This window comes from Capra hircus, chromosome 25 (assembly GCF_001704415.2).
Source record: "Capra hircus breed San Clemente chromosome 25, ASM170441v1, whole genome shotgun sequence".
Lineage (NCBI taxonomy): Eukaryota > Metazoa > Chordata > Mammalia > Artiodactyla > Bovidae > Capra > Capra hircus.
Window position 1 is genome coordinate 25,263,076 of NC_030832.1, and position 23,774 is coordinate 25,286,849.

Genomic DNA, 23,774 nt, shown 5'->3' on the forward strand with positions numbered 1-23,774 from the left:
TCCTGGTACAAGGCGGCAGCCTGCGTGCTGCGCTTCTCAAATCATCTGATAAAGGGCTAGGTTTCACACCCCCCCCCTTTAATTTTCAACCTACCTTGGACCAACTTTTTAATAAAATACAATAAAAATGAACTGTTGGAGAATGAAATGAAAACACACACACACAAAAGGCAAGCTTGGGTGTACCAGTGATGTCAACTCACTGTGAAAGTTTCCAAACACGTGTCTCAGTTCCTCTCTTTTTATCACGGATGTGTCTGCAAATGGGCCCTGGTCTGGGGACCACACTTTGAGCAGCAGAGAGGTGCAGACCCCGTCTTTATCCACGGGCCTCTTCTGACCCATAACCGGGGTTGCATCCACTCTGTCCTCCAGCCCAGCGTTCCCCAAATGTGCCAGTAACCACAGGCACAAGGAGCTTTTTAAACTGCAGATTCTGGTTCCATAGGTCTGGGGTGGGGCCTGAGAGTCTGAACTCTAACAGATCCTCAGGTGGGATGATGCTGTTGGTCCCCAGATCTCATCTGAGGAACTGGGCATTAGACCATGGGCTCTGGGCACTTGTGAGCCTCCTGGAAGCATCAGCTCAATCGCCTTCCGTGTCCTAGGTTGTCATCTGGGTGCAGGTCTCCCGGGCCCTCCCCAGAGTTCCAGCTGCAAATGAGAATCACCAAAAGCACTGGCAGTAGTGATGGTCAGGCAGGAGCGCCCCCGGAGCCTCCCCGCCTCGCGTTTCTCTCCACTGGGCTGACACTTGGAGAGAACGTGGAGGTCAGGAAGCAGCTGTCCTGCAAGGCTGTTCCCAGCTCAAGGCCCACTCTGTGCCCTTTGCTTTCCTTGCACGAAGGGTTGGTTATCAGGTGAATCTAGGGAGAGCCCAGAAATTTCCACAGCGCCATCTTCAATTTCTGGGCATCTCGCTCCTCTTGAGACTAAACAGTGGCATCAAAAGACCCCAATAAAGACAAATAAGGTGTGAGGCATTCCTGAGAAGTAATATTCAAGCAGCGAGAGTGGGAAAAGATGAGGAAGAGGGAGCTATGATTGGACACGTCTCAGAGGCTAAATGGCTAAGAAACAGTCGCAGGGGACAAAGAACACAATGATTTTTAAACGAGGACTGATGATGGGATGAAGGATGAAATTAAATGAAAATTTGGCAAATAAATGACCACGCATAGGAGATTAATATTCTATAACATCCCAGCAGAAGTGCCATTCCTAGGCAGGGGGAAATAAATGGATTTTTTTTAAAGAGCCTCTCTCTGGTTTTTTCTTTTTCTCTTGCCATTTTGTAAGCAAGCTCATGATACAGAACATTCGGAAAATACAGGGAAGATAAATATCCACAGTGCCAGCAACCCTCCCCTGATCTTTGTGTGCAGTTGACAGTTTTACCTCCCATTTCTCTGAAATTGGGTTTTTAAAAGAGACCTCAAGATATTAGCACCTTGAGATTATTTTCGGAACTGCATGGGCTACAAATTATTGCTCAGAAAAACAATCACTAGCATTAATGGGGCCCCCACCCCACACCCCCAGCCCTGCCTTCAAGAGCTTCAAGGGCCCCCGACAACACGGAAACCTCTAGACCTGACTTATCTCCAAAGTGCCTTCCTCAGCCCAGCCTTGGGGACAATGAGAGAGACCAGGTCAGCAGTCCCAGAGGTGGGCGCATCTGAGCGGGGTCCGCTCAGCATGGCGGCAGCAACGGGGTGGGGGGTGGGGAAAGGACGGGCAAGCAAATCCAGTGGCAGCTCCCAGAGGGCGAAGGTCGCCTTGGCCAACAGACTGGCTAGTGACCTGCCCCAAAGGCCCCTGCCCTTCTGTCCTCTGTCACCCTCTCCATCCAAGCCGGGAATTTAAAAGGAAGTGGACCTGCATCCCTGCCCTGTGCACACGTGACCAGTGCTGAAAGAGAATGGATGGGGGATTCCATCCAGTTCAGAATGGATGCTTAAGGGACTTCCCTGGCGGTCCAGAAGGCAATGGCACCCCACTCCAGTACGCTTGCCTGGAAAATCCCACGGATGGAGGAGCCTGGTAGGCTGCAGTCCATAGGGTCACTAAGAGTCGGACATGACTGAACGACTTCACTTCACTTCACTTCCAATGCAGGGGATGCGGGTTCAACCCCTGGTCAGGAAACTAAAATACCACTTTTAGCATGGCCAAAAGATTAAAAAAAAATTTTTTTTTTAAGGTTGATGCTTGAAGTAAGATCTGCAGGCCCAGAATCGACAAGGCAAAGAAGGGGGGCACCCCATGTGAAGAGGAGAGCTGTCCTGAGGCTTCAACAGAAGCAGAGGAATGACCTGTCTGGGGAACTTCCAGCGGAGCGGAGGCTGAAGCAGGGAGGGGTGGGGGCCAATCCATGGCGAGGCTTGTAAGTTACCACAGGAGCTGGGCCTTTGTCCTGGGGCTCTGGGGAGGCAATGGGGTGTTTCAGCAGACAGATGAGGGTGGGGGCACCCTGATCGCACCAGCAGAGAGAAGAGACTTTGGTTGCTGGGGGAAGACAGATGCCAGGGGCAAAGTGCCCTCCAGTAGGTGAGAGCTGCCACCCTGGATGAGGACGGCGGGAGTGGAGATGGAGAGAAGTGGCCCACCCACGGGGGGAAGCACTGGATATGGGGTGTCCGGATATGAAGGGGAAGATGTGCAGATGTCTGCTTACTCAGGCAGGACATAGAGAAGCAAAGGAGAGGGACGTGAAACAGGACCCAGTGTGGGGGAGACCATCTTAAATGGGTCCTGGCTATGTTTATCATTTTTTGGCAATGCCATGAGGCATGTGGGATCTTAGTTCCCCGACCAGGGATTGAACCCACGCGCCCTGCATTGGGAGTGCAGAGTCTTAACCACTGGACCACCAGGGAAGTCCCACCGTGTTGATTTTTGAGGCCTTTGGGAATCCAGAGTGGAAACACTAAAGAGGCAGCTGGATATGGGGCCAGGGGTCTGCAGGGGCCCAAGCACTCATAAGTCCTGGTGCGTGCGTGACCGCAAAGGCCAAGGTCAAAAGAGGGCCTAGAACTGAACTTGGGAGCATCACCATCTAAAGGAACAGGGAGGAGGGTGGGAGAGGGCACCCAGTGCCTGGAAGAGTGGCTGGTGGGAGCCTGGAGAGGGTGGGCAGGAGGGAGGGGGTATGCCCATTCTCCGGGCAGCTGGAAGCTCTTTCTGCAGAGACGGGGGTGGGGAGCAGCTCGCAATGGGTCGAGCAATGAGTGGGAGGTAAGGAGGTGGAGACCAACCCTTCAGAAAGTTTCCCTGCGTACAGGAGCCAGAGCAGAGCCAGCAAGGAATGGGGTCTTTGTGGCCCTTTCTGCACTTGTCCCGGGGATGGGTAAAGAGGGGGTGGCTCTCTGCTGTGAAAAACGATATATGTCCACCTGCTTCCCCAGGTAGGAAGCCCCATGAGGCCTGGCACCCAGGAAGGAGGTTTGGGGAGGGTCCCCATGCCACCTTCTCACCCCAGTAACATCTAATCTGCCCCTGGGCCAGCACCCCACCCCAAACACTGTAGGAGGGTGAGAGAGATGCGTCACCCAGGCCCGACTCCCACCAGCTCCCCACTCTCAAATCACACCAAACTGCTTACATTTTCCTAAATACCCTTGTTTGTTGCCTGTCTGGCCTTTGTTCATACTGTTGCCTCTGCCTGGGAGCATGCCCCCCACCCCACACCCGCCTGGCCAGGAGTGCTGGCTGCACCTTTAAACACTTGGCGTGGGACGTCTTCACTGGTGACCCAGTGGTTGGGACTTTGTGCTTCCAGGGCAGGTGGCTTGGGTTCAGCCCCTGGTCGGGAAACCAAGATCTCACAAATAGACTAAATAATAATAAGAAGTGATAAAAATAAACAGAAATTTGGTTTGAGACCTCACCTGTGAAGGCTTTTCTATCCTCTGCCTCCCCCAGGGTGGTACCAAGCTCCCCACCTGGAGTGACCTCCAGGAGACCCCATCGCCGCACCCAGGAGGGTGTTTTGCTAAGCTCTGCAGACCAGAGCCAGGTGGCCGGGCAGGTGACGGAAGAGACTGGAGGTCTCCAAGGTGACGTGATTCACCTGGGGACCCTCAGCTAATAAATTGCAGGGTTTATTCCAGCCTGGGTTTATTTCCTTGTGTCTTCCACAGGGTTGAGTGAGAGTGTACAGGCAAGGCCCTTGAACGGGGAGGCGGGGGGGCGGGGAGAGGGAACAGCATCACTATAATTAACAATATAATTATTACGGAGAGTTAATAACTTGTTGAGCCCCTGTGGTTCCAGGTGTCAGGGACAGAGCGAGAGCCAAGAAAGCGCCCTGCTCCTGCGGTTTGCGCAGGCGCGGGAGGAGGCCAGTAAACGAATGAACTTGGAAATTCGGAGACTGGGACGAGTGCCTGCTGTGCCTCAGAGCAAGGGGCAAGGGAATGACTGGGAGATCTGATCCTGGGGCGGGGCGGCGTGGGGACAGCGGGGAGAAGCTGCCTTCCCTGAAGCCCCAGGCTTCTGCTCGCTCCCACCCATCCACTCTCGAATCCCTTGGACTGCAAGGAAATCCCACCAGTCCATCCTAAAGGAAATCAGTCCTGAATGTTCATCGGAAGGTCTGATGCTGACACTGAAGCTCCAATATTTTGGCCACTCGATGAGAAAAACTGACTCATTTGAAAAAACCCTGATGCTGGGAAAGATTGAAGGTGGGAGGAGAAGGGGAGGACAGAGGATGAGATGGTTGGATGGTATTACCAACTCAATGGACATGAGTGTGAGTGAGCTCCGGGAGTTGGTGCTGGATAGGGAAGCCTGGCGTGCTGCAGTGCATGGAGTCGCAAAGAGTCAAACACAACTGAGCGACTGAACTGAACTGACTGAACTGAACCCACCCACTGCAGCTTCCCCAAGGAAGGTGGGATGTTTGCTCAGTTGAATTCCCTCTGGAGTCCAATACAACAGGGTCTCATTTCCTTCCCATGCTGTTAAACCTGATCTGAACATCAAGCATTCAGGAAAGCCCCGATCTGCAAATATTTAACTTTTCACCCTGCATCTTCCGCCCCTCCCCTGGGAGGCCCCATTAAGCCGCCCTCCTTGGGGACGACAGGCAGGGTGAGGCTGGGAGGGTTTAATCCCAGATGTTTCTCAGAGTTCGCATAGGCCGCTCAGAGTCAGGGCGTGCAGGTTCAGCCTCTCTGACAAGCCCAGCACACGGGGACACACTGGCCACTACACACACGCGTGCACACACACCCATACCTTTCTTCCACACACCACTACATTGCGAAACTCTGAAAAACAGTTTAGCATCTGCCCAATCACACCTCTGCTCCTGCAAAAAAAAATCCAACAGGACAAGGATGGGGTGTGATGGTGGTGGAGGGGCAGCAATCCAGGCCCTTCTGCCCCAACAACCCCTACAGGATCCCATCTTGTCCTCAGTCAGGGGCTCCTCTCCCGATGGCAGGAATGGCAGGGGCGGGGGGCATCATCTGAGAAAACCTGCACCCTCTCCCAGACGTCTCTGGCCCCACACCCCTCTTCTATATTCACAGCCTACCTGACACCTCACCCACCCATTTGCTGTGGTTATTAACGTGATTATTAGATACCCAGTGTCTACCACACTGTCCTAAGCTCGTCACTGCCGAGTTTTATACTTTGTATCAGTAGCAGAAGGGACAGGAACCACAGATGAAATGCCCTCCTAAGCCACACATTGTGCTAGCTACCTTTCCTGGGCCATCCAATTTGAAGCTTCCTGAGATGCTGAGAGCTCTGGGCTCTCTCTTACTGTGGTTGAGAGGAAGCCAGCCCAGAAAGGCTCAGGGACTTGGCCCAGGTCACACAGCACTCAGGCAAGAGATCAGGAAAATTCAGGTTAGGGGACTCCCAAACCCCTGTTCTTCCCACAGCCACCCCTTGTGGCCCAGGGACTGAGAAACATGGGCAGGTGGGGTCAAGGATCTCTTCTCGCGTGTCCCTGGTTTTGGTCTCAAGCACTCTGGCCCCTGCAGGAGTTCAGCCCTGCAGCCGGGCCCCTTGCAGATCTGAGCAGACATCTGTCTGTGTGCTCTGAGCGCTTTGTAGGGAAGCCACCAGAAAAAAAAAAAAAAAAAAAAAGTGAACAGCCCAGCTAAGCTGAAATGTTCTCCTTGGAGAGGAAGGAAAATAAAATTTGATGAACCTCTGCATAATGTTCAAGTTATGAACGTGTAAAGTGATATTCCGCACATATGCTGGGAAGCATTTATCTTCTCCCACGTCGTTGGGGCCTGAGCTATGAGGGACCAGCAAACGGCAGCTTCTTGTTCATGAGGTGCATAGAGGTCCTGTCTTCTGCCTCAGCAAAACGAGGGCGTCTATGGATGCCCTGGGCTCTCCCACAACCGAGGTGACAGCAGAGGCAATGATAACAGGGCCACTTTCAACACCAGGCTGCTTACGTGGCTGCTGTAAACATTCCTGAGTGTCTACTATGAGTCCCGTGCTCTGCCAGTCACCCCCACCTTCCTAGTAGACGCACTCTGTACACAGCCATGGGTAAGGCGGACCTGTGTGCCAACCTGTCCTGGGCTCCCTGGGGACAACCGATTGGCCTGGACCTGGACATGTGACCTGGGACTTTGATATAGGAACAAGATGCTGTATCTGCCCGATGATGGTGGGGCTTAGGCTGAAAGAGTACCAGGCAGGCAGGCTGAGGTCTCCAAAGAGAAGTTGGTCAATTACACACACACACATCAAACTAACCCCCAGATGTTAAATGAGTACCTATTAGGTACCTGGTCCAGTACTTCGTGCTCAGAATATAGTGGGAAAGAAGATAGCAGAACCCTCCAGACCTCATGGTCTACAAACTATTACACCGATGTGTATGTGTGAGTCACTCAGTTGTGTCCGACTCTTTGCAACCCCATGAACTGTAGCCCCACCAGGCTCCTCTGTCCATGGAATTCTCCAGGCAAGAATACTGGAGTGGGTAGCCATTCCCTTCTCCAGGGGATCTTCCTGATAAACAAACAGAATAATGTCAGGTTATGTAGGTGCTATGAAAAAACAGCAATGGGATAAAGAGGGACCAGGACAGGGTGTATGGGTGTGTGTGTGCAGTTTAGACTAAGTGACTAAGGAAGGCCATGCTGAGCAGGTAACATCTGAGCTGAGACCTTGGTGAGCCAGCCAGTGAGGAGTCCAGGCAGGGACACGGCAGGTGCAAAGGCCCTGAGGTGGGGATGAACTTGCCGTGTTCAGAGACAGAAAGGAGGCTCAGGTGGCAAAGGAGAGGTGAAGGGGTCTGTAACAGTCAGAGCGCCGTCCCTGTGTGGCCCCCACCCTGAGACTTCTTGGCTTGAAACCCTTCCATGTGCCCCACGGGGAGTCTGACTCCTCGGCGCTGCCCAGCTTCACAGTCTCCCTCCCTCTTTTCCTCCTCAGACTCTGTCATCAGTCCTGAGAAATCCCGTTCCCTGCCACTGAAAATCTTTAGTGCATGTCCAATCAGCAGCCCCGAAGCAGACTGTGATAAAGACTTGGGTACAGGTAGTTTATTAAGGAGCTGTCCCAGGAAATATGATAACGACTTGCCTGTTCTTCCTCTCATCCATCAAGCATCCATCCATCATCCATCCATCCAGCATCCATTCATCCATCATCCATCCAACCATCCAGCATCCATCCATTCATACACCTATATTTCCATCCAACCATCTACCCATCCATACATACACACATACGTCTGTATATCCTTCCATCATCCATCCACCCAGTCATCCAGCCAGCCATACATCCACCCACCATCCACTGTCACCTCCTCTCTTCCCAGCTGGTCTATAAGGACGCAGGTGATCAGATGTGGTCCCTGACTTTGAGGAGCCCTTCTCCTCTGGCAGTCATCACCAATCTCATGCTGAGTGCTTTTTTCACTCAGTGCTATGACAGAGCCCAAGAAGGAAAACTTAGTTCAGCATCTCTGTGACCCTACCTTGGTTCCAAAAATCATGGAGCCAGGGCAAACACTCAAACTTGATTCCCTTCTTAGTTTCTCAAGCTCTGATCACATCAGACCAAGGCAACCTCACGCCCCATAAAATATTAAAATACCCCAGAAACTGTCCAAACTCTGCCTCACCCGGCCTGCCCCTTCCACCCCATGACCCCTTGGAACACTTCTGTCCAACCACTCGAGTTTTTCAACTGGAGCCCTGTGGCCACTGAGGCTGGGTCTTGGGCTTCCGATTCCCAGCGGTGGCCAGAGGTGACCCCATGTGCACTGACCTCTCCCGGAAGTACTTGATGGCCTCAGGGTCTATGAAGGTCGGCTCCTCCCGGTAGCCCTGCTCAAAGACCTTGCGCTTGTGCCGGAACTCAATGACCGTCTTGGTGTAGGAGTTGAGTGTGGTGACAGAGGCTGCCATGCAGCAGGTGAACGAGCCCCACGCCAGGCTGCCGAGAGACGAGGAGAGAGACGCTGCAGTCAGGGTGGGCAGGGGACAGGGGACCGCACCCGCCAGACATCCAGCCCTGAGAGAGGTAGGCCTTGGTCCCCGCTCCTGGTCTGGCTGTCTGGACATTGTGATTCAGACATGACAGTGTTCATTGGTGGGAGGCAAGAGTCATTCCACCCACAGTCTGGCATCAGGGAAAGTGACCAGAACACAACCATGCTTGCACTGGGTCTTGGTGGATGAGTGAGAGTTTGCTGGGGAAACAGCATTCCAGGAAGACGGAAGAGTGTGTGCTAAGCTATTGAGACAAGGGGCAGTAGGAAGCATTCCACACAGTGGTACCCTATAGAGTGCCACGCCACAGGGCTGCTGCAGGATTCACGGAGAGGATCCACTGGAAGTGTCTTAGAACAGGGTCTGGAAATAGGAGACCCTCAAGAAAGGGTTGCCCCCCTCGCTGTCATCACTATTACCAACATCCTGACTACCCATTCTAGCTGTCTTGCTTTCCAAGTTCTTTCTCTGTTAGATGAAGGCTCTTGACTCACACTTCCCTCTGTGCACAGCTGGGGATTCTTGGCTGCGTTCATCGGATGCCGATGTCGAGCCAACCAAAGCCGGAGAACCTGTCCTATCCACATCTGGAAAGAAAGGGAGCGGGGTGTGGAGCTAGGAGAGTCAGCTGGCGAGGGTGCTGGGCTTCTCTGACCCCTGCCCATTCTAGACATGGCTTCCTGCCTGATTCCTCTGATCAAGACCACGCAGTAATATACAGAACAAGGATGGGGTACCCTCCTTGCTCCAGGCACACCTGGTGTGGCTTGCAGTCCCTAGTTCCCAGTCTCTTCCCTAATAACTGATTTCCTCCATGTCAAGGGCTCAGTTTTGTTGCTTCCAAGCCTGCACTGTCTCAGGGCCTCCAGCCTCCCCTTTTGCCTGCCACCATGGTGTCTCAACATGACCACCCCTGCCTTCCTGACAGTGCAGTCCACCTCCCACACCCGCTGCTCTTCTCCTTGTCAGCCTCGGAGTGCCCAGAAGGAAAACAAGATAGAACCTGAGGATTCAGCCTTTTTCTCAGGGACCACCCCCCACCCCCATCATCATATTCTCCTTATCGCCAAACTGTTTAGTTAACAGCAGTCCCCAGTCTTCTTGGCACCAGGGACCAGTTTCATGGAAGACAATTTTTCCACCAACTGGGGGTGGGAGGAATGGTTTGGGGATGATTCAAGAACATTACATTTATTGTACACTTTATCTGTATTATTACATCAGCTCTACCTCAGATCATCAAGCATTAGATCCGGGAAGTTAGGGAGCCCTGCTTTAGTAGATTGCCCTATTCTTTCATCAGGAACTAATTTAGATCCTCCAGAAACTCTGTGGATCTATAAAAGGCAGCTTTGGAGTATCCATCTGGCCCCTTTAAGACCTATCCTGTCCATCAAAGGACCCAGTAAGTGACAGCACCCTACTGCTCTTAGATGACTGAAGCAGAGCTGAACATCTGACCAACATTGGTCCAGTTAGATACTCTCTTCTGAGCAATGAATCTGAAGGTTCCAGTCTAATCTGGGATGTCTGTTTGAACTAGAGTGATGGACACCCAAGCTTGAGGATGGAGAATGAAGAAGCAGGCTCTTTCTGGGATTCCATGAGTCTGCCGATTTGGCCTGACCAGCACTCATTCTGTAAAGGGACCATGACTCCCCTCCTCTTTGGCGGATGTAATTTGTGTGGGGCTGGCCTCACCCCCAACCTTCAGGGTGCCTGCATGACCCAGGCCCGGCCAATGAGTTCATTTCCCTCTGGCCACAGTAATTCAGGGACAAGCCTGGAACACTCAAGTCAGCCTATTGAGACTCAACCCCAGGACTTTTGCTTATGCTATTGGAAAACAGGGTTCACCTTTTTTCCTGGGGTACCATGCTGGTGAGATTTCAGTCAGGAGCTGCTGGAGTCCATAAGGCCCCACCCCTCAGGCTGAGGATGAAGCTGACTCAGAAGGAAGCAGAGCCACAAAAAGGAGCTAGATCTTCGAAGCCATTATTCCTGGACTTGCAATTATATTGTAGGAGCCCAAATTCCTTTTTTGGATTTTTTTCGCCCCTCAAGCCAGTTTGAATTGGGTTTCTGTCATTGGCAACAAAAGTTCTTATACAATTACTTTCTATAAATTCCCTTCTTTTGCATAAGTTCCTTAAGAAGTGATTTTCTAGTCTTTATAACCAGGGATCTTAACTGAAGACGTCTAACTCTCAACTGTGATGACCTGACCGAGGTGCAGCATAGAATTCTGTTAATATCACATGTTGTCATTTAGTCACTAAGTCATGTCCGGCTCTTTTGCGACCCCATGGACTGTAGTCTGCCCAGCTCCTCTGCCCATGGAATTTCTCAGGCAAGAATACTGGAGTGGGTTGCCATTTCCTTCTCCAGGGAATCTTCCCGACTCAGGGATCAAATCCGAGCCTCCTGCATTGGCAGGCGATTCTTGACCACTGAGCCATCAGTGAAGCCCTGTTCTACCACATAAAGCCTATTTAATTTCATCACAGTCCTCAAAACACCCTGTACTTCTCTTGTGTCTTTTTATCTATTATTTTTCATCCTTTGTTTTTTAATTAAATGTTTTATTTTGAAATTATCATAAATTCATATGCAATTGTAAGAAATAATTCAGAGAGAGCCCTATGCACTCTAACCAGTTTCCCCCAATGGCAAAAGTGAAAAAGTGAAAGTGTTAGTTGCTCAGTCACGTCCAACTCTTTGCGGTTCCATGGCCTGTAGCCGGCCAGGCTCCTCTGACCATCGGATTCTCCAGGCACGAGTACTGGAGTGGGTTGTCATTTCCTCCTCCAAGGGAATCTTCCCAACCCAAGGATCAAACCTGCATCTCCTGCATTGCAGGCAGAATCTTTACCATCTGAGCCACCCATGGCTCAGTTCAGTTCAGTTCAGTTCAGTTCAGTCACTCAGTCGTGTCCGACTCTTCTCAATCCCATGAATCGCAGCACGCCAGGCCTCCCTGTCCATCACCAACTCCCGGAGTTCACTCAAACTCACGTCCATCGAGTCGGTGATGCCATCCAGCCATCTCATCCTCTGTCGTCTCCTTCTCCTCCTGCCCCCAATCCCTCCCAGCATCAGGGTCTTTTCCAGTGAGTCAACTCTTCGCATGAGGTGGCCAAAGTATCAGAGTTTCAGCTTTAGCATCAGTCCTTCCAAAGAACACCCAGGACTGATCTCCTTTAGAATGGACTGGTTGGAAATACCTTACAAATATAGTATCAGGCAGGATCCTGAAATTGATACAATTAAGATACAAAAAGTTTTCATCCATCACCACAGTGATCCCTACAGTTGCCATTTTTACAGCCACACCCACGTGCTTCCCAACCGCCAGCAACCACTCATCAAGAATGTTATATTCATGGAACCATACAATATGTATGTTTGGGATTGCCTTTTTTTGCTCAGCATAATTCTCTGGAGATTCATCCAAGTTGTGAGTATTAAGCATGTGTTCCTTTATACTGCTGAACAGCATTCCTAGAGCAATGTATGAGTTGTTGCACACCCTCACCATCTTTTAGTGTTGTCGCTATTTATTAATGTTAGCTATTCTGAGAGACATGTAGAAATATCTCATTGTGGCTTTCATTTGCATTTCCCTAATGGCTAATGGTGTTGAACATCTTTTCATTTGCTTATTTGCCATCTGTGTGTCCTCTTTGGTGAAATGGCTGTTCACTTTTTTTTTTTTTTGCCCACTTTCTAATTGGATTGTTTTGCAGTTGTGATTTACTGTTGAGTTTTGAGTGTTTTTCTATATCCTAGATACCGGTTCTTTGTCAAATATGTGGTTTGCAAAAGTTTCTTTCAGTCTGTAGCTTATCTTCTCAACCTCTTAACAAGGTTTTTTTCACAGAGGAAAAGTGTTTAATTTTGATGAAATCCATTTTATCAATTTTTCCTTTGATGCTTTTGATGTCAAGTCTAAAAACTCTTTGCCAGGTCTAAATCCCAAAGATTTTTCTCATATTTTTTTCTAAAAATTTTATAGTTTTACATTTTATATTGAGGACTGTGATCTATTTTGAGTTACTTTTTATATAAGGTAAGGAATAGATAAAGATTGATTTTTTTTTTTTTGCCTATGACTATCAAATATCTCCAGTACCATTTGTTGAAAAAGTTATTTCCTGTTCCACTGAATGGATTTACACCTTTGTCAAAAATCAGTTGGCCATATTTGTGTGGGTCTGTTTCTGGGTTCCTTATTTTGTTCCATTGATCTGTATGCCTATCCTTCCACCAATACTACACAGTCTGGGTTACTGTAGCTCAATAGTAAGTCTTGAAACTGGGTAGACTGACTCCTCCCACTTTCTTCTTCTCTCTCAAAATTGTTTTAGCCCTCCCAGTTCTTTTGCCTTTCCTACCAAATTTTAGAATTATCTTGTCTAAACCTACATGAAATATTGCTGAGATTTTTATACCAGCTTGAGAATCAACGTCTTTACCACGAACATAGTGTATCTCTCCACTTGTTTAGATCTTCTTTGATTTCTTTCATTAGAATTTTGTGGTTTGGGAAATGCAAATCCTGTAGATGTTTCATGACGTTCACTTTTTGAAGCGTACAGGGTATTGCATTTTTTACTTTTGTTGTCCAACTGTTTTTGCTAGCTTACAGAAAATGTAATTTTTTTCTATTTTTCACATTGTATCCTGACACCAAACTGAACTCATTTATTAGGTCTAGGCATTTTGGGGAGGCATAAATTTCTTAGATTTTTCTACATAGACAATCATGTCATCTGCAGATAGGCATAGTTTATTTCTTCCTTTTCACTCTCTGGAAAAGCCCATGGATGGAGGAGCCTGGTGGGCTGCCATCTATGGGGTTGCACAGAGTCGGACACAGCTGAAGTGGCCTAGTAGCAGCAGCAGCAGCAGCAGCCTTTTATTTACTTTTCATGACACTAGCAAGAACTTCTAGCACTATGCTGAGCAACAGTGGTGTTTACAGTCTTGGGGAGAAAGCATTCAGTCTTTCAACATTATGTATAATGTTAGCTGTAGGTATTTGTAGATGCTCTTTATCAAGATGAAGTAGTTTCTCTCTATTCCTAGCTTTCTGCAAGTTTTTAAAAAATCATGAACGGATGTTGAATTTTGTCAAAAAATTTTCTGCATTGATTGATACGATCATGTTGTCTTCCCTTTATGCCCCTTAATCTTCTCCCATTAATAATATAATTGCCTTAAATATTTCCTCTGAGTAATTTAGAACCACATCAGATCATGTTGTAATTTTTGCTTCAATCATTATGCATGACAGAAAACTCAAGAGGAAAAGTAAAAATGTTCTTTTATTCCTAATGTTCCAAGATTTCTTCTTAATTTTTTTTTTTCTATTTAGAGAACTTTTTTTGGCCATTCTTTCAGGATAGGTCTGCCAACAACTTTTCTTAGTTTTCCTCCATCTGAGAATATTTTGATTCCTCCTTCCCTTTCCTAAAAGATATTTTTGCTAGAAACAGCATTCTAAATTGATGGTTTTTTTCTTTCAGCACTTGAAACATCATGTCACTTCCTTCTAGCTCCATTGTTTCTGATGCAAAGCTCCCTGTTTAAATTGGTTTTCCCCACGGTTAAGGGCTTCCCAGGTGATGCTAGTGGTAAAGAACTTGCCTGCCAATTCAGGAGGTGTAAAAAGATGTGGGTTCAGTTCCTGGGTTGGGAAGATCCCCTGGAGAAGGACATGGCAAATCACTCCAGTACTCTTGCCTGGAGGATCCCCATGGACAGAGGAGCCTGGCGGGAGACAGGCCATAGCATCGCAAAGAGTCAGACACGACTTAAGCAACTGAGCACACACAGTTAAGAAGGGCTTCCCAGGTGGCGCTGGTGGGAAAGAAGCCACATGCCAGTGCAGGAGACATAAAGGGCACAAGTTCGATTCCTGGGCCAGGAAGATCCCCTGTAGCAGACAGTGGCAATCCACTCCAGTATTCTTGCCTGGAAACTTCCATGGGCAGAGGAGCCTGGTAGGCTACAGTCCATGGGGTCACAAAGAGTCGAAGCACAGTTAAGGTACTGTTCCACTCTTGCTGCTTTCAATATTTTTTTTCTTTGACTTTAGTTTTTTTAAAACCAGCTTATCTACGATATTCATTGACAAGCTTATCCTGAGTTTATCCTGTTTGGCTATCCACTCAGTGTGACTCTGTAGGTCTATACCTTTTACAAAATTGGAGAATTTTCCAGCCGTTATTTCTCTGAGTACTTTTTCAGCACGCTCGTGCCTCTTCCCTTTTGGCAGTGCAATGTCAGATCCTCTGCTATAGTCCCAGAGATCCTTGAGGCTCTGTTCATTTTTCAAAAGTCTGTTTTCTCTGTTGTTCACACTGGGTAACTTCTATCTTCAAGTTCACTGATTCTTTCCTCTGTCTTCTCCAGCCTACTGTTGTGCCCACCCACTAAGTTTTTTATTTCAGTTATTGTGTTTTTGAGTTTTAAAAATTCCACTCATTTCTTTATCACATCTTCTAGTTCTTTCCTAAGACTTTCTATTTTTTTCATTTGTTTCAAGGGTGCCTGCTGAAGCATGTTAATAATGATTATTTTAGAATCTTTCTCAGATAATTGTAACACCTCTGTTATCTCAGTATTGGGATCTATGGAGTATATTTTTACTTTCAGGTTGAGTTTTTCCCAGGCTTTCACATGGTCAGTGATTTTTAGTGGCAACCTTGAGATTTGGGGTATTTTTTTTTATGAGACTCTGGATCTTGTTTAAACCTTCTGCTTTAGCTGACTTCCTCTGACACCATTCTGACAAAGGAAGAGGGAACACTGCCTTGTAACTGCCAGGTAAGAGTAGAAGTCAAGACTTCCCACTGGGCCACCACTGACATTCACGGCGGAAAGGTTCCTGGTTACTGCTGGGCAGGGGTGATTAGTTCTGACCCCCTGAAGCCTCTGCAGCTACCACTCTGGTTAGGAAGGATAGGATTGACTCATTATGGCTCCCCAGTTTCCCTCCACTTGATACCACAGGGGAAGGAATGACTTCGTCATCCCCAGCAGCGGTGACAACCCTGACTCTCCACGACTTCTCTGACACCACCTCAGCAGGGATGGGGAGGGGCACCTTGTTACTGCCTATTGGGAGGGAGTCCGAGCTCCCCATGTGACCTCTATAGACACTCAGAGGTGCCTGGGGCTTGTTAGAGTCAAGCAGGGTGAAAGCTGCAGCTCTCTACTCTGGTGCCAGTCCAGCTGGATGTGGGTGCCTTATTACAGTCCGGTAAGGGAAAACCTAAACTTGGCACAAGTAGGGTAGCGCTGCAGGATGGTTTTTTGTTTCTTTTGGTTTTATTTATTTTTGGCTGCACTGGGTCTTTGTTGCTGTGCACGGGCTTTCTCTAGTTGCAGTGAGCAGGGTTACTGTTCATTGTGGTGCACGGACTTCCCATTGTGGTGGTGGTTTCTCTTGTTGCAGAGCACAGGCTTTAGGCCCGTGGGCCTCAGTGGTTGTAGCACGTGGGTTCAGTAGCTTTGGAGCACAGGCAATAGTTGCTTCAGGCCTGTGCAATCTTCCCAGACCAGGGGTATAACCTGTGACCCCTGCATTGGCAGGCGGATTTTTAACCACTAGACCACCGTAGAAACCCATGCTCTGGTTTTGATGTGGGTGAGGGGCTCAGGGCTGCATCTGTGAGTCTTCAACTTCCCCACTGCTCAAACCCCAAGGCTCCCAGGCCCACATGCTAGGCACAGGCTGAAAACCTCGAGGGTGGAATGCCCGCTGGAGTTTGCAGCTTACGTGGCTGGACTGGTACAGTGAGGCACGTGGGTGGTTGACCTGGTTTTTGGAGACAAGGACAGAGTGGACACTGTGGCACTGATGGGGGGCGGGCAGTGGGGGTGGCTGTCAGTGAACTCTCTGTCCTCTGGGAGCTACCGGGGTGGGTCATGGGAGGGACGCTAGGGGACCTGATTCAGAGACACTCGGATGCCACCTTGAAATCTACCCCAGGCCCTGCTCAGTGGAAAGACTGTACCTGGTCACTGAGGAAGGCAGTCCTTGCCCACCCTCAGGCCAGATGGGCACAGAGTCACCATGTAGGGCAGGACAAGGCACAAATGCTCCTAATTTAGGCCACCCTTGGTGCCCGTGAATGAAGAGACCAAGAGATGATGACGGCAGGTTCTGGGGGCCCAGCTGGTCCACACCACGGCAGCAGGGCACGCCTGGGCACCACACTGCCCTCTCCCCACTCTGGTCTTGCAGAAAACAAGGCCGGTGTCACCTGCTTCGGGGATATAAGTCAGAGTGAGAGCGTTCTTCTGGCCAACACAGCCTCTCAGTAACACCAGCAAACACCCACTGCAGTGGCTGTTTGTAGCCAAGGCTCTTCCAGAAACCCCTCTCCCACTGCAAGGGATCAACTTGCTGCAATGGAGAGAGGGCAGGGCAGCCTGGGTCCCCAGAGAGGGAAAGGGCTAGACCACGGTTTCCACAGGGTCAGGGAGATTGAAGAGGAGGGGAGACGAAGAGAGGAGGACAGTAGGGAGGCCACATGACACACAGATGGACCCCAGAAGCAAATAGAGAGGGGCCATGCTCCTGGGACCTGGCCTAACCTGCCACCCCTCTGCTGTGTGACCCAGGACAAACTGCTTAACCTCTCTGGGCATCCCACGTTTATAATACAACTCCATGATGGTAGGTTCCCCAGCCCTCATTCTGTCAAGCATTCTGTCAATGCTCAGGGCTGGGGTCTCACTCTATGTGTGCTGGGGTAGGAGGGGCTCTTTTTCCATCTCTCTCCACTTGGACCAAATGCAAAGCAGAAGTAGAAAGTGACCCTGGCTTTCCATTCTCCCATCATCATCAGGAAATGTTGACATTTCAAGTCAGGGTCATGCACCCCAATTCCTGCAGAGTCAGGTGATGACCCAATGAGGAAAGTGTGGGTAAGGCGGTAGGGAGCAGTGGGGACTGGGGTAAGGCGGTGAGCAGGTGATTCATCTAAAGGGGCAGCCTCTACTCAGCTGAAGCTGCCTGCTGCCATGAGGCAACGTGGCTTAGGCGAGGACATATCTTCCGACAGTCAAGAGAAGCCAGAAACCTGGATTTTTATGTCAAATTCTTATGAATTTGCATGTTAGAAATAAATGCAATTAAAAAAAAAAAAACACCATGGCGGGTCAAACACAATATCTACAGGCTGGGTTCAGCCCTGGGCTGCATGTAACGTGGTATCTTCTGAGGCTGTGCACAGCACACAGAAGCTATGTGACTTGGACCTTTGCCCTGTCTGAGCATGTGTCCTCATCCCACAGGTGGGCATGGCAACCCCTCCAAGTGGGGGTCAATGGCAGGAATGAACAGCTCAGGGTTTGTAAAGTGCCTCCCGCCATGCCAGGTACAAAGGAGGTACCTGACCGACCTTGGCCTCATCCACTTGCTCCCCAAGCCAAGCAGTTGCCTGTGTCCCTACGACCCCAGTCCTCAGGGGCTTGCCTTGGCACTGTCACAGGACAACCTGCAGAGAGTTAAGACAGCTGAAAAAAGTAGCAGGCAGGAGAGTTGGAGGGCCTGGGGCACAGGGCAGGAATGGGATTCTTCTGCTTAGTGTGTGTGGGGGGGTTGGCTCAGGGAGGGGAGTAGGGGAGTAAGGAGAGGGTGCAGTCAGGGCTGGATCTCGAGGAAACACTCAAGTCCTGGGAACCAAGTCCAGGAGACTGGGGAGAACAGAGTGCAAGGGATTGCCTGCATGCCCACCAGATGCCATCCTCTCGGACATCTGGATCACATGCCTCTCAAAAAGCCAGCATGGCATTATCAAAGGCCCCCATGTCATTATCACCATTTATAATCACTGCCACTTACAGAGCACTTCTGGTATATAAGCACTCTGAGAGCTGGGGGCCACCTGGTGCTTACAAGGACGCCATTAGACCCGCAGTACTATGATCCCTGCTCCAGAGAGGAAGACACTGAGACTCAGGGAAGATGGGGCACTTGCCTTTCATAACAAAACACGCACTGAGCACCTTCACTGTGCTAATGCCTCACGGGCGTTATTTCACGCAGTCTCCAAATATGCCCCTTCTCCTGCCCTGAGCCACACCTCCTGGGGTTCATGCTTTGTGCAGCCCTTTCTCCTTGCCTCTGGCCCCGATCCCTTGCTCTTGACCATCAGAGCACAGCAGAAGTGACACTGCGTGATTTCTGAGGCAGGCTCAGAAAATTCACTTGCAGCTTGCATTTGAATCTCTGGGAATGTCTGCTCTTGGGACACTTTCCAGGGACCCTGCCACCATGCCTGAGAGGCTGGTCCTGCTGACAGCCTGAGCCAAGCTCCCAGCTCCAGACCGCACCACTGCCGGCGATATAAGCACTGAACCCAGGCTGGTGGACACCCAGCCACAGAAACTTCACCTCCCTGGGCAGGTGTGGCTTGAAAGCTGGTCCCCAAGATCGGTTGAGCTCCTCAGAAGTGCAGGACTACAAGCCCAGGGGTTATTCCACCCCAGCTGGGCCAGGAGACAGAGGCTGGCGCTGTCTCACCATGGAGCTGGCCTCCTCCCTGGTGGGGGGTGGGGCAGAATTTTGACAAATGGCCTCACACATATTAAACAAGCGAGATGACACTGCACGGCCCTGGCAAGGCCCCAGATGCGGGGGATGAAAAATGGGGCTGATCCATCTTGCAGGCCTCGGTGACAAGGAGAAATGGATCAGCCCTAATAGGGGCCTCACACCGGGGCCCGGCCTTAAATAAGTTAAATGGGAATTGGGTGCCCCCCAGGAGGCCAGCCCAGGGGGAGCTGAGGAACAGGGCAGGAGGTCTGGCTTCCAGAGGAAGAAAGGTTCCTGTGGCCAACACAGCAGGCTGGGCTCCCCGCCAGGTTGGAGGGCCAGCGGATGCTGGAAAGAGAGGCACCCCAGCACCAGCTGAATCCTGGGCAAGTGACCCAACCTTTCTGAGTCTCAGTGTCTACATATACAACAGGGGGTTATTGTGAGTGTTAAATTTCATGTTAGTATCGGTAATATTAGGAAAACCAGTGTTTCCAGAGCACTTAGGTGTGTCATGTGCTAAACACACACTCTCTCTCTATTACCCCATCCCCAGAGCAAGCATCTTTTAATTTCAGGGCTGTAGTCACCATCCGCAATGATTTTGGAGCCCAAGAAAATAAAATCTGCCACTGTTTCCATTTCTTCCCCATCTATTTGTCATGTGATGGAACCGGATGCCATGATCTTAGTTTTTTGAATGTTGAGTTTTAAGTCAGCTTTTTCACTCTCCTCTTTCACCTTCCTCAAGAGGCTCTTTAGTTCCTCTTCACCTTCTACCATTAGGGTGATATCATCTACATATCTGAGGTTGTTGATATTCCAGGTGGCACTAGTGGCAAAGAATCCGCTTGCCAATGCAGGAGATGCAAGACTCTCAGGTTCAATCCCTGGGCCGGGAAGATCCCCTGGAGAAGGGAATGGCAACCCACGCCAGTATTCTTGCCTGAGAAGTCTCATGGACAGAGAAACCTGGTGGGCTACGGCCCGTGGGGTCACAAAGAGTTGGACATGACTAAGCTCACACACACACACACACACTGGGCCGGGAAGATCCCCTGGAGAAGGGAATGGCAACCCACGCCAGTATTCTTGCCTGAGAAATCTCATGGACAGAGAAACCTGGTGGGCTACGGTCCGTGGGGTCACAAAGAGTTGGACATGACTAAGCTCACACACACACACACACACACACACACACACACTCAGAGGCAGAATATAGAGGATGAGACCGTAGACTGCAGAGCCAGACTGTCTGGGTTCAAATCCCAGCTCTGCCGCTCACAAGCTGGATTACCTTGGACAGGCTATTTAAGTTCCCCGTGCCTCAGTTTCCCCTCCATGAACCACCCGCCTCACACACTGTTGTGAGGTTCCCTACTGCGGATTCCCTACAACTGTTCTACTTAAAGGTATTGGGGTCTGTGTTGGCCAGTCAAGGTCCCTTTAAGGCACCAGTCCCCAACCTTCTTGGCACCAGGGACTGGTTTTGTGGAAGCCAAGTTTTCCACGGACCGGGGCAGTAGGGGGATGGTTTGGGGATGATTCAAGTGTATTACATTTATTGTGCACTTTATTTCCAATATTATTACATCAGCCCCACCTCAGATCATCAGGCATTTGATCCCAGGTGTTGGGGACTTCTGCTTTAAGACACAGGCCTTTAGCTTTAAGGGGGCGGGGCCAAGCAGAGAGTGGGAAGGGGCAGAAATACAGCAGGAGTCCCCACTGGTCCTAATCATAGCTCTTTCTGCTCTATTCTGACCATCTCTACCAGAGATGCCCTCTCACTGCCAAGTCTTTGCACTTGCCATCCCCCTGCCCAGCACCTACTTTATCCCCTCCTCCACCAGCTTGTCTGCCAGATTCTCCCTGAGGACCCTCCCCAGGGGAAGCTGGGCCAGGGACCCCTCCTTCCATGCTTCCATGGCTGGCTGATTCCCCCCAACCACCCGCATCATAGCGTGGTTCAGTGGGTAGCGTGCCTACCTGTCCAGAACTCCTGTTACAACGCTGCCTCAGCCACTGCTGTATCCTCAGTAGCTAGCAGCCCCAGCACCAGCTGCCCCTGAATAAGTGCTCACTCAGCTAATGTGTTAAATGCCTGAGTGGATGAATGGTCCCTAAGCTCCAGAACCGGACCACGGATACCCTGTGGAACAGACCATGGTCACTTGTCTTTCCAGGGCACAGTCCTCCTTTTGATAACAGCTCACTCCACTCATGCCCCACCCCCAGTTTCCCATTAGAGGATCTCTCCTCCATCTCTCTGTCCAACAGTGTGGATGGGGCAACCCCACTCACTGCACCACGTGACTCACGCCAGCCCAATTAGAACAGTCGAGTCCCCTCAGGGTCTAAATCATTGGTTGCAGTACGGTCAGGTGACTTAAGTTAATCCAATGAAAGTTATATCCAGGATTTTGGCTGGCAATATTGGAAAGGGGCCCAGTCTCTCTTCTGGTATTGCTACATTTGTAACATGTAAGCCTAGGACTAGTTTGCCCCAGATGGCGCTAGGGGTAAAGAACCTGCCTGCCCGTGCAGGAGAGGTAAGAGATCCCTGGTTGGGAAGATCCCCTGGAGGATGGCATGGCAACCCACTCCAGGATTTTTGCCTGGAGAATCCCATGGACAGAGAAGCCTGGCAAGCTATAGCCCATAGGGTTGCAAAGAGTCGTACACGACTGAAGTCACTTAGCACAGCACAGAAGCCTAGAACTGGGCTTGGTGACCAAATTTGCTACCACCTGGGGGAAAGTTGCCTATGAGTAAAACTGACACAAAGAGAATGGGGTCAGAAGTGGGGAGAGAATGACTGGGTTCCTGATCAATCACGTGACCACCTGGATCCAGCTGTGCCTGAAGCGGACATTGTGGTAGCTCACTTAGCATCTGTTCCACTCACTCACCATTTAGGAGTGTTGGACTCATTCCTTGTTCCAGAAGAATGGCCCAGCTGAGCCAATCAGCTCACGACATTCCCCCAGCCATGGTGATGATTCAGAAGAGAGAAAATGACCTAAGTTGAGCTCATCAGAGGGAGGATTGGGGGACGTCAGTGAATGTTAGGGAAAGAGCTCTTTCTCCTCCTGTTATCCTGTATGTGAAGCAAGGAGCACCAGCCTCAAAGGAGCTTTCTCAGCACCAGGAGCGAAGCCCACTCAGGGACACATGGGGAGTGAGCAATGCTCCAGTGACCACAGAGGAAGAAAACTCAGCTCTGATGACATCAGCAACTCTGGATCAAACGTTCCCTGAAGTCCCTGCCAGGCTGCGCTTTCCATTTACAGGAAGCAATGTGTACCCTTATTGACTGGACTGAGGTGGGTGGGTTTTTCGTTACAATCCATTCCCTCCATCCCCCACAGCTGACCCACCTGGGCTTTTCAATGCCATGAACTAATACGCTCCTCTTGTTTACTTAGGCCTGGGATTCCATCACTCCCAAGCCAAATAATCCTGACAGAGTCTGCCTTTATTTCATACACCAAGCTCTAAGGTGCTGGTCCCTGCTCCCTGCATCCAGCACCCTTCCCTAGGCTCTTGACAGCTTCTGTCTCTACTACCAGAGCAGCCTCTAAGGCAGAGGCTGGCCAACTGTCTCCGTAAAGGGCCAGATAGTAAATATTTTAGGCTCAGTGAGCCATTCAGCCTCTGTCATAACTGCTCAGTTCTGCTACTCTAGATTGCAAGCAGCTGTAGACAATATGTAAACGATGAGCCTGGCTATATCCCAATAAAACTTTATTTATGGACACTGAAATCTGAATGTTCCAGAGTTTTCGCATGTCACAAAATATTCTTCTTCTCTTGATTCATGTTCAAGCATTTAAAAATGTAAAAAGCATCCCTAGTTGCGGAAAAACAGGTGATGGGCTGGATTTGGCCCAGAGACTAGAGTTTGCCAACCTCAGTTCTAGGATCACAAAGCATCTCTGGACTCTGAGTTTCCCCCACTTCCCCTCCCCACTCCCACCTTCCTCTGTTTCCCAACTGAATTGAGCTACTAAAGTCCCAGCATGCCTCAGGGCTCTGGTGTCTGAAAGTCAAAAGCCACTTACCAGAAGGACCACCCGTAGTCCCAGGAATGGGGTCTCCAGTCTTCAGGGCCGAGGCTCACGGTGACCTGGAACACCTGCGTGTACATCATGTGGGCTACCATTCCCAGGAGGCCTGTCGGGGGGAGCAGGACAAGGTGTCAGGAAGCAAGGTGGGGCTTTGTCTACCCACCATAGGTCTGTTAGTGCTGGGGAGAACATGAACCTCCCCAGGAAAGGGCAGCCAGTGGGACCAGAGCACAGAAGATCAGAGGGCGGTGGTTTTCTAAGCCCACCGAGAAATTTGAGTTCAACCAGACGGCAAAGGGCAGCACTGGAGAAATTTAAGCAAGAAAGACACGGAGTCAGGTCTGTTTCTGGATGGGCAGCTTTTCTGTTAGGGACCAGATAAGTCAATATTTTAGGCTCTGTGGGTTGGGCCATGTGGTCTCTATTGCAACTATTCAACTCTACTGTATTAGCACAAAGGAACCTCAGACAGTGTACAAAGGGATGAACATGACTGTGTGCCAATAAAACTTTATTTACAAAAGCAAGTGTTGGGCCAGGTTTAGCCAATGGGCCAGAGTTTGCTGATACCTGTGTTAGAAGGTCATTTGAGAGAAACTGCTTAGAGAGTGTTTATCAAACTGCAGGTCCTGATGCATTAGACAAGTGGATTATGAAATCAACTTC

General features: G+C 50.0%; 1 protein-coding gene across 1 annotated transcript in view; it reads right to left on the minus strand.

The window, feature by feature from the left end:
* Nucleotides 1-23,774, minus strand: part of GSG1L (GSG1 like) — a 255,208-nt gene that overhangs the window by 19,223 nt on the left and 212,211 nt on the right. Inside the window, exons 4-5 of the mRNA XM_018041086.1 lie at nucleotides 23,103-23,214; nucleotides 8,263-8,430 (exon numbers count right to left, since the gene is read on the minus strand). Of these exons, the coding sequence (XP_017896575.1) occupies nucleotides 8,263-8,430; nucleotides 23,103-23,214 (280 nt within the window). The remainder of the gene's footprint in view (nucleotides 1-8,262; nucleotides 8,431-23,102; nucleotides 23,215-23,774) is intronic.